General features: G+C 36.4%; 1 protein-coding gene across 1 annotated transcript; it reads right to left on the bottom strand.

Moving 5' to 3' along the window:
* Positions 1–342: 342 nt before the first annotated feature.
* Atg12 (Autophagy-related 12) lies at positions 343–10,316 on the bottom strand. The gene is made up of 3 exons (XM_053780893.2): positions 10,099–10,316; positions 3,398–3,534; positions 343–2,140 (listed from the first exon to the last, which is right to left on the bottom strand). The coding sequence occupies exons 1-3, from the start codon at positions 10,202–10,204 to the stop codon at positions 2,018–2,020; spliced, it is 366 nt and encodes a 121-aa protein (XP_053636868.2). The 5' UTR covers positions 10,205–10,316; the 3' UTR covers positions 343–2,017.
* Between the last annotated feature and the right edge of the window lie 525 nt (positions 10,317–10,841).

Genomic DNA, 10,841 nt, shown 5'->3' with positions numbered 1-10,841 from the left:
TTTTGTTTTTCTTTAAAAAAACTTTCGTTTTTCTTTTTAGGTCACCCTGCCTCAGAGGAAGATGGTTGGTGTTTTAAAAAAAAAACACATGGAAAACGCTAAATCCATGAGGGTCAATCAGCACTACTCGACACAGGCAGATGTGGTAGCAAAGGTTAAGAAGTAACAGTGTTGAGGGGAGATCATCAGCTGAAACAATAGTAGTTACAACTGATGTAGTAAATAAGTGTTAGTTAAGAAATCATGGAAAGTCTGCATAAAGTGTCAGTATAAACTTTACAATTTAACAGCTAATTTTGTATTGTCTGAGAATAAGTTATCAGGTTAAGTACAGTACAGTACTCAATTGTTGATCTTTTATTAATTGTCAACATTATCAGATGGCATTAAAATCAGATACTCTTCAGTTATAACATAATATAATAAAGTAATGTCTTATACTGAGGACCAATTTTCCCCTAAGAAACACTACCTTTATCAATATATAAGCTGACAAGTACACAGGACAAAACAATATTTTTCATCAATATCAGCATAACTTAGCAGTTTAACTTGTTTGTATAAGTTTTAAGAGAGTTGCCTGGACATACAGCAGGCATGTATGAGCATGTTAGATAGAAGTGGAGATTAATGGTTTTTGGGACTTGACAAGCTGTTGGAGTGTGGGCAGGGTAATATTTTGTGAAGGGATTCGGGGAGACCAGTTAGCCAAACTTGAGGTGGGAAGTGCAATGCCTGCACTTTAAAGAGGGGGTTCCAGATATTTGCTTTTTGGAATAACATCTGAACTGTCATATATGTGCGCCTCTGCAAAGACTGCAATAGTGTAAATGATAGTGTTTCTTTTTTATTTTGGGGTCACCCTGCTTTGATGGGAGGCAGCCAGCGTGTTAAAAAAAATTACAGAGGTTTCATATTAGAATCCATTACCATCTTGGGTCCAATATTGCAAGCCCATCCACTCAAAGTGCAGTTTTTTTTTTTTTTTATTATCACACTGGCCGATTCCCACCAAGGCAGGGTGGCCCGAAAAAGAAAAACTTTCACCATCATTCACTCCATCACTGTCTTGCCAGAAGGGTGCTTTACACTACAGTTTTTAAACTGCAACATTAACACCCCTCCTTCAGTTTGTTTTGTTAACATAAAATCCCACCAATAATGTTTTGAGTGGGTTCTATCCCCGCCTGTGGTATGGTTTATTTGCAATCGTGTCATTATGATTTTGTGAGTCGTGTTGACTGTGGTCTCTGCTTCTGCCTTGGGTTTACAATGTGGTTTTTATAAAACAAAAAAAAGATCCCAAATTATCACTCTGAAGTCAGCAATGATTATTTCCCATTAGGAAAAAGCTCTATATACACAGCTTTACAATATTTGTACATAATAAATTTCATTACAATAATATAGACACTTAAGCTTTCTGCAAAAATTCATACTTAAATATATTACATAGGGTTGCACTAATTTTACCTAATATTTCTGCTTGTACTTATTATCCTAGACAAACAGAGCTTCTTATGAAAGTGTTAAAGAAATTCTAAAAAGAAACATTATTATTAATTATGTCATTTAAATATTGAATACAGTATGGCAGATGCATTAACAAGCTGACCTCATAATTTTTAAATTTAACAATTGTATTAATTACAGTTTTAAAACCTTTGACTAAATAATAACAAGAAAACTAATAAGATATTATTAATGGCTACAAAAGACTAGTTTCCCATAAATACTAAAGACCAAAACACTACCAGCTCTATAAGTAGAAAACTTGACTTCATACTTTATACATTTAAGTAATATTAAAGAGATAATAAGTTGTTGCATTAAAAAGCATCGTTTTAAAATATACTAAACTTTAAAACTTGTATACAAACTGTTATTCATAGAAGATCAACAGCCTAAGAGTAGCATTTAGCTTATATCAGGGGAAGAAATTCTGTCTTGTCCAAAAATAAACTAGCATATACATAGTATACAGTATATAAATTAATGATAAATAAAGAAAGATGTATCACCCCCAAGCTTGCGTCTTGCAGTAATGAAGAACTAGCTTGCCATCTGATCCGAAGCACTCGTACAGGTTCCTGACGATGTGGTCAGGTGCTGGTGCAAAGCTTTGGTTTACATACACAAACTATTAAAAAAGTAGAGAATTATTCATGAAAATGTATAGTCCATAACATTTGATTTTTATAAAAACTAGTCATCATTCTTTTACTTAACAAGGTCAGCTATGTACTGTACTTAAATGTATTACTGACTGTACAGTTATGTATTCCATAAACAAGACAGTGCAGTACAACACACACACACACAAAAATTGATCATTAATGGCAAGTGAAGAAACTGTCAGACTTTATAAGTTAATGTATCTGTGAATCACATTTTTACAATGAGGATTATTGCTGAAAAAATTAGTCAAAAACAAGATGTGATTCACTTTATATCCAATTCACTCATCCCTTATTGTTGTCTTATTCATAATTCACTCATATTTTCCTCTTTGCCTCGGTATCAGATCCCTGCTGATATCACTTTTTTTGTTTTCATTACACAGTACTGTAATACAAAACTGCCTCTGTAAAAAATATTCGGCTTCATTTCACAACAATTTTGAGTTAATTGGTTAGGATTATTGAATAAGTACAGTGGACCCCCGCATAACGATTACCTCCGAATGCGACCAATTATGTAAGTGTATTTATGTAAGTGCGTTTGTACGTGTATGTTTGGGGGTCTGAAATGGACTAATCTACTTCACAATATTCCTTATGGGAATAAATTCGGTCAGTACTGGCACCTGAACATACTTATGGAGTGAAAAAATATCGTTAACCGGGGGTCCACTGTACTTTGATTTCAATGAGAAACCAACATGCATACACTTAGAGAATTTGTTGTTCACACTGTTAACTTGGATAATGATACTTAAATCAAAGCTGACTGACTTGAGGTCACTGTTTCAGCTCATGTAATTGGATAATAGGTAAATTGGTAGATACATGATAGATAACAATGTTTTGGAAAGAGAATTTTTTTAAACTACGTACAGACTTTCAAAGTACAGTGGTACCTCGAGTTAAACTTAATTTGTTCCAGGCTATTCGATAGCTGATACTGAACAAATTTGTTCCCATAAGGAATAAAGTAAATTAGATTAGTCCATTTCAGACCCCCAAAAATACACTTACAAAAGAACTTACAAAAATGCACTTACATAATTGTTCGAGATGGGAGCTGTTCGAAACTCGAGGTACCACTGTATCATTTTAAAAGAATACCTCATGTTACTGATAAACTAAGTGTTTTGCTTTAAGGATGATATGGCTAAACATCAAGAAATGCTTTCTAAAGGATGCAAACAATTAACTTACGTCTTGTGAAAACTTACCAAAGTGTCACTCAAGTCCATCTTCAGGTATTTGCGGATGAACTCAGCGATCCATCCAACTGGCTTCTCACCTTCTACTGCCCATTTCTTCTTCTTCATGATGGGAGCATCACCAGTTGCTTTTAGCAAGACATCAACTGAAAATAATATACTGTTAGGTAATGAAAGTGGTTTTGAAAATGGACATGTTGAAGAATGAGACACTTGTGCAATATCTGGGAATCTTTACTAATGAAATGTTTCACCTGCCAGTAGCATCTTCAGTTCATCTTCCACTGTTATTCTCTGTATTGGACTGAAGAAGCCAATGACTAGCAAAAGGTTTCCACAATAAAGATTCCCAAATGCTACATAAGTATCTCATTCTTCAATATACTGTACTTCTAGAAATCATATGATGAACTTCCTAGATAAGCATTAAACTGAATACAATTTTCCTGTCATGAACTGCATTCTTAAAACACACTGAGAATACAACCCTGCCATGATCTTGCCTCTCTAGAGGTTTTTTGGGGGTCAGTGCCCCCACGGCCCAGTCCTCAATTTTATTTTTTCCAATATGCACACTTTTGCAAATTCAAAGGGATACTGCTTCACATAAAATAAACAAATAAATACAGTACTTTGTTCCACAAAAACAGCTATGGAATGGGAAGCACTTCCTCTTTTATGGGACACCTGACTGGTGGGAGATGGCAAGTGTTAAAACCAGAAACAAAATGTATCCTGTGATCAGCATCCACCCCCATCCACACTCCTACATCATGAAAAGATTTCCAGCACTCTCAAACCATAACAAGATACCCATTATTTTGCACTTACATCATAGCAAAACACCCATTACCTTGAACCTGCATCATAGCAAGACACCCATTATTTTGCACTTACATCATAGCAAGACACCCATTACTCTGCATCTGCATTAGTGTGTGTCAGCTAATGCAACTCAATGCACAAGTGCAACCACTGTACTTTTAATTGGAAAGAGTTCTCATCTACACATGTTCTGTGAAATTTTCCAGTCCCTTACCAGTCCCATAAGTTTGTGAACAACATCTGAAATTGAAGCATTTGACTAGTGAATCTAACCAATTAAGTCTGATATTCTGATTCTTTCCTTTTATGATACTGGAACTTTATTCTTAGGTAGCTGTACAGTGCTGACAACTGTTTAAACTGGCTCATCTTCCTTTCTACATTTCCCACTACAGTACTTTTACTTATAAATGCTTAAATAATCTATAACACTTTTCTACATGTTTCAGTTTGGAAAATTAAGCATTTTTTGTAGAGTTACATAAATTTTATACGCTTGAATAATACATGTGTACAGTATCAACCACTAGTCTACTGAGTGCAATCAGTTATAGCTATTATTGCTACTGTTACTCCTTGCTTGAATCTGGAAAATTTTAAATAAGAGAAAGTTCCTGGTCTCAATGATTCTAAATTAATGTGTGACTATATTAGCATTAACAATATTTCCCATTGTTCAAGTAAGATTTGAAACAGTCTATAGATTCTATACAATACCTTGCAGTTTTATAGAAACAGCATATCATGATTCACAATACAAAAAGCATTTTGTATTGTTAGGTTATCATCATAGTAATATTCCCTTCCAATATTTGGGTCCTAGTAAGATTCATACAAAAAACTGAATACTGTAGATGTGAGCTGAATAAACTCCCTTAAAACTGGTATGGTAACTGTGATGAAGGTCAGTGCTAATAGTATGGGTGCCAGTATTGAAGGATATTGGCTAATTTTTATGGTTTCAGTATCAGACTTAAACTGACCATCAGAGATGAAGGTCAGTGCTAATAGTATGGGTGCCAGTATTGAAGGATATTGGCTAATTTTTATGGTTTCAGTATCAGACTTAAACTGACCATCAGACTCATTTTCAACAAAAAATCTGATATTGTCCTATCCTTACCATGAAGGATATTCTCATTAAAATATTCTTACACTTGAACACATAGTCTACCTAGTACATATTGTCCTCTTTAGGATTTTAGAAATAGCACTCAAAAGATAATTAATAATTATAATTAATGTTTCCTGACTTTTTTGAACAGTAATTATGGCAATTTTGTAAGGATTTGGAAAAAACTGCATTGGTACTGTGCTACCGTATTTGAAAAGTCCAATAATTTGTGCAGCATTTTAGGCAGAACTTAAGCTTGTACAAACTTTTATAAGGTTAAGGAATATAGGTAATACTATGATAACAATAGTAATAATGTTAGAATTCTATGCATTATTTTTCTTGAAGATGTGTCTATTGTTTCTTGCTATTACTAGCTTCATTAGCAAACCCCTTACTTAATTAATCATATTAGATTTCTAAACTTATCTGTGAAGTGGTTCTGTAGATTATCTCACTCATACTCCAGTCTCAGGCTGTGCCTACTGTACATTGGAAAATAAATATTATAGGAATAAGTACTACTAAAAATCACATAGAAAAGTAATGTGTATACCGTAAGATAAGATTTTGTTAGGATTTTTAAACTTGAGGGTTAGACAACCAGGATAACCCAATGGAGTCAGCGCATCATGGGAGACTGTCTGTCTTATTTCCATTGGGGTACTTTAATCTTTCCCCCAGGATGCTACCCACAGCAGTGAGCTAACATTCAGGTACCTACTTACTGCTAAGTGAACAAAGGCAGCAGGTGTATAGAAACCTGCCTAACATTTCACTCATGCCAGGAATTAATCCTAGTCCCTCATTGTGTGAGCTGAGGATGCTACCAACCAAGCCATGAACAATTTATGTGTCAAATTCAATGTCCATGAAACAAAAGAAAAGATTAGAAAAAACATACCAGAGTACAAAACTACAAAAGTTTAACAAGTTTCTATTTCACAATATTACACTGAGCTGGGAAGTATCAAACTAGCTACAAAAGTCTTGTTCTTTTGTTGAAGTGGAAACTTGAACTTGGGGGCTTAGCCAGGATTTCAACCTGGAGGCTTAAAAATCATAATAAAAATCCAAGAAATAGTTTTTAAAAATCTGATTTTATATATGTATGAGAACTTACTTAAACTTTTGTGCTTTCATGGTCACTGGTCAATATAATACAGTGAAATTTAGCCATTATGGAAAAAATAAAATAAAAAGTTCTTGAATTTGAGGGGAGGGGGCATAATAATAATAATAATAATAATAATAATAATAATAATAATAATAATAATAATAATAGGTAGTAGGTTGGTAGACAGCAACCGCCCAGGGAGGTACTACCGTCCTGCCAAGTGAGTGTAAAACGAAAGCCTGTAATTGTTTTACATGATGGTAGGATTGCTGGTGTCCTTTTTTCTGTCTCATGAACATGCAAGATTTCAGGTACGTCTTGCTACTTCTACTTACACTTAGGTCACACTACACATACATGTACAAGCACATATATACACACCCCTCTGGGTTTTCTTCTATTTTCTTTCTAGTTCTTATTCTTGTTTATTTCCTCTTATCTCCATGGGGAAGTGGAACAGAATTCTTCCTCCGTAAGCCATGCGTGTTGTAAGAGGCGACTAAAATGCCGGGAGCAAGGGGCTAGTAACCTCTTCTCCTGTATATATTACTAAATGTAAAAGGAGAAACTTTCGTTTTTCCTTTTGGGCCACCCTGCCTCGGTGGGATACGGCCGGTGTGTTGAAAGAAAGAAAGAAAGAATAATAATAATAATAATAATAATAATAATAATAATAATAATAATAATAATAATAATAATAATTATTTCTACAAGTACATGATACAACTCATACAGTCTCATTAGCCTCCCATGGCCTGGTAGGCAATGCTCTTGCCTCACACACACTAAGTGTCCGTAGTCAATCCCCAGCCGGGTGGAAATACTGAGCATGTTTCCTTACACATGCTATCCCCCATTCGCCTAAGAAGCAAGTAGGTATCTGGGTGTTAGTCGACTGGAGTGGGTCACATCCTGGGGGGAGAAGATTGAAGGACCCCAATGGAAATAAGATGGACAGTTCTCGATGACGCACTGACCTTCTTGGGTTATCCTGGGTGACCAACCTTCTGGGGTTAAAAATCCAAACAAAATCTTATCTCTTATCTTACCCTCCCCATTGCTGTGCCACTGGTATCTGCTTTTAACCACAACTCATAGGTAGTATACCTGGAGAGAGTTCCAGGGGTCAATGCCCCCGCAGCCCGGTCTTTGACCAGGCTTCATGGTGGACCCTGGCCTGATCAACCAGGCCGTTAATGCTAGCCGCACGCAGTCCAACGTATTACCCACAGCCCGGCTGGTCAGGTACTGACTAGGTGCCTGTCCAGTGCCTGCTTGAAGACAGCCAGGGGTCTATTGGTAATTCCCCTTATGTATGCTTGGAGGCAGTTGAATGGTCTTGGGCCCCTCACACTAATTGTGTTGTCTCTTATTGTGCTAGTGGCACCCCTGCAATTCATTGGGGGGACGTTGCATCATCTGCTGAGTGTTTTGCTTTCGTAGGGAGTGATTTTCATGTGCAAGTTTGGTACTAATCCCTCTACGATTTTCCAAGTGTATATAATCATGTATCTCTCCTGCCTGCATTCTAGGGAGTACAGGTTTAGGAACTTCAAGCGTTCCCAGTAATTAAGGTGCTTTATCGAAGTTATGCGTGCCATGAAAATTCTTTGTACACTCTCCAGGTCGGCAATTTCGCCAGCCTTGAAGGGGGCAGTTAGTGTACAGCAGTATTTCAGCCTAGAGAGAACAAGTGATTTGAAGAGAATCATCATGGGCTTGGTGTCCCTAGTTTTGAAGGTTATCATTATCCATCCCATCATATTCCTAGCAGATGAAGTAGATACATTGTTGTGGTCTTTGAAGGTGAGATCCTCTGACATTATCACTCCGAGGTCCTTCATATCACTTTTTCACGCTATTGTATGGTTAGAATTTGTTGTATACCCTGATACAGTTTTAATTTCCTGAAGTTTTTTCATATCTGAGTTGTTGAAATTTATCTTCATTGAACTTCATATTGTTTTGAGTGGTTCATTTTAAGATTTGGTTGATGTTCGCTTGGAGTCTCGCGGTGTCTTCGATGGAGGTCACTGTCATGACAATCTGGGTGTCATCTGCAAAGGAAGACATTGAGCTATGGCTTAAATCTCTGTCTATGTCAGATATGAGGATGAGGAATAGAATTGGAGCAAGTACTGTGCCTTATGGAACAGAGCTTTTCACTGTAACTGCCGCTGACTTTACTCTGTTTATTTTTACCCTTTGTGTTCTATTTGTCAGGAAGTTATAGATCCATCTACCAACTTTTCCTGTTATTCCTTTATCATGCATTTTGTGCGCTATTACACCATGGTCACACTTGTCAAAAGTTTTTGCAAAGTCTGTGTATATTACATCTGTATTTTGTTTATCTTCAACAGCATCCAAGACCTTGTCATAGTGGTCCAGTAGTTGGGGCAGACAGGAGTGACCTGCTCTAAACCCATGTTGCCCTGGGTTGTGTAATTGATGGGCATCTAGATGGGTGGTGATCTTGCTTCTTAGAACCCTCTCAAAGATTTTTATGATAAGGGATGTTAGTGTTATCGGTCTGTAGTTCTTTGCAGTTGGTTTACTGCCTCCTTTGTCTGTTGTTTTCAGTGAGTGTGGGATGACCCGTGTCCATGTTCCCTCTCCATAAAATGCTGAAGGCACGTGACAGGGGCTTCTTTCAGTTCTTGATGAACACAGAGTTCCATGAGTCTGGGCCTGGAGCAGAGTGCATGGGCATGTCATTTATTGCCTTTCAAAGTCTTGTGGTTTTAGGATAATATCCGAGATTTTTTAAATGATCAAATTTTGGGTCTTGTTCATAAAGAATTCATTTGATTGTCGACCCTTAGACTGGGCAGCGGCTCACTGAACACTGAGTTCTATTGGAACTTTAGTAATTCTTGGCTGTCAAAATTGACCTAATTTTCGGGAAATGCTCTGCATAACAAGGGACTTTCCATATATAGTAGTATGTCACTGATGTCAGCTATGGTGTGTATACCTTGTACATGTACTTGTAGAAATAAAGATATTAAATATATTATTATTATTATATTATTATTATTATTATTATTATTATTATTATTATAAATGGATAGCAATAGATGTTAAGTAAATTTATGTAGGTACAGTTGAACAGATATAGATTAACAGAGTTATTTTACATAGTAACAAAATTAAAATTTTGTAGAAAAACAACCTAAAAGAAAAAGTCAAAATAAGTGACTTATTCCCATCGATAGTATCAACCTTGGTAACTGATACTGATGAAATGGTTTAAAATTAAAGTAAGTTTATTTAGGTACAGGTACACATAAGTACAATTATGCAAATTTAGGTAAGTACAATAATCATATATAATAATGTGTGTAAATTACCCAAGATAACCCAAAAAGATCAGGCAAAGTGACTAGTTTCTTAAGTAAGTTTATTTAGGCATAGGTACACATCATAAATATTAACATAAATATTAACATATTATTATTATTATAATCAAAAAGAAGCGCTAAGCCACAAGGGCTATACGGCAGATATTAACATAGGTGTAAATTATCTAGGTTAACCCAGACAAAGTTCAGGCAAAGTGAGTTAAGTTCCACTAAGGTCCTGGAGCACAGCTCTGGCTGCTACGTCTTTCATCACCTTGTTTTGTGTCTTAAAGTAGAAAGAAGAACTTACTCTTCTTGTGTTGTGGTGCTTTAGTGTCTTGTTCATGTTGTTGTTGTTGTTGTTGTTCTTGATGATGTTGTACCAGAGACTCTTCACTACCTTCGTCACCTTCCATTGTTTGTTTACATTACTGATGATCAACAACTCTCACACACACCAGGTACCTCTCACAACAATATTCACACACACCAGGTGCCTCTCACAACAATATTCACACACACCAGGTACCTCTCACAACAATATTCACACACACCAGGTACCTCTCACAACAATATTCACACACACCAGGTGCCTCTCACAACAATATTCACACACACCAGGTACCTCTCACAACAATATTCACACACACCAGGTACCTCTCACAACAATATTCACACACACCAGGTGCCTCTCACAACAATGTTCACACACACCAGGTACCTCTCACAACAATATTCACACACACCAGGTACCTCTCACAACAATATTCACACACACCAGGTACCTCTCACAACAATATTCACACACACCAGGTACCTCTCACAACAATATTCACACACACCAGGTACCTCTCACAACAATATTCACACACACCAGGTACCTCTCACAACAATATTCACACACACCAGGTACCTCTCACAACAATAATCACACACAACAGGTACCTCACACAAAAATATTCACACACACCAGGTACCTCTCACAACAATATTCACACACACCAGGTACCTCTCACAACAATATTCACACACACCAGGTACCTCTCACAACAA

Source organism: Cherax quadricarinatus, chromosome 75 (assembly GCF_038502225.1).
Source record: "Cherax quadricarinatus isolate ZL_2023a chromosome 75, ASM3850222v1, whole genome shotgun sequence".
Lineage (NCBI taxonomy): Eukaryota > Metazoa > Arthropoda > Malacostraca > Decapoda > Parastacidae > Cherax > Cherax quadricarinatus.
This window is presented reverse-complemented; position numbering and strand designations above follow the sequence as displayed.

Coding starts and splice junctions, on each gene's coding strand:
- Atg12 (XM_053780893.2), bottom strand. CDS start 10,204: ATGGAAGGTGACGAAGGTAGTGAAGAGTCTCTGGTACAACATCATCAA. Junction 3,535..10,098: donor AGCACCACAACACAAGAAGA/GTAAGTTCTTCT, acceptor TATTATTTTCAG/TTGATGTCTTGCTAAAAGCA. Junction 2,141..3,397: donor TGGACTTGAGTGACACTTTG/GTAAGTTTTCAC, acceptor CTTTTTTAATAG/TTTGTGTATGTAAACCAAAG.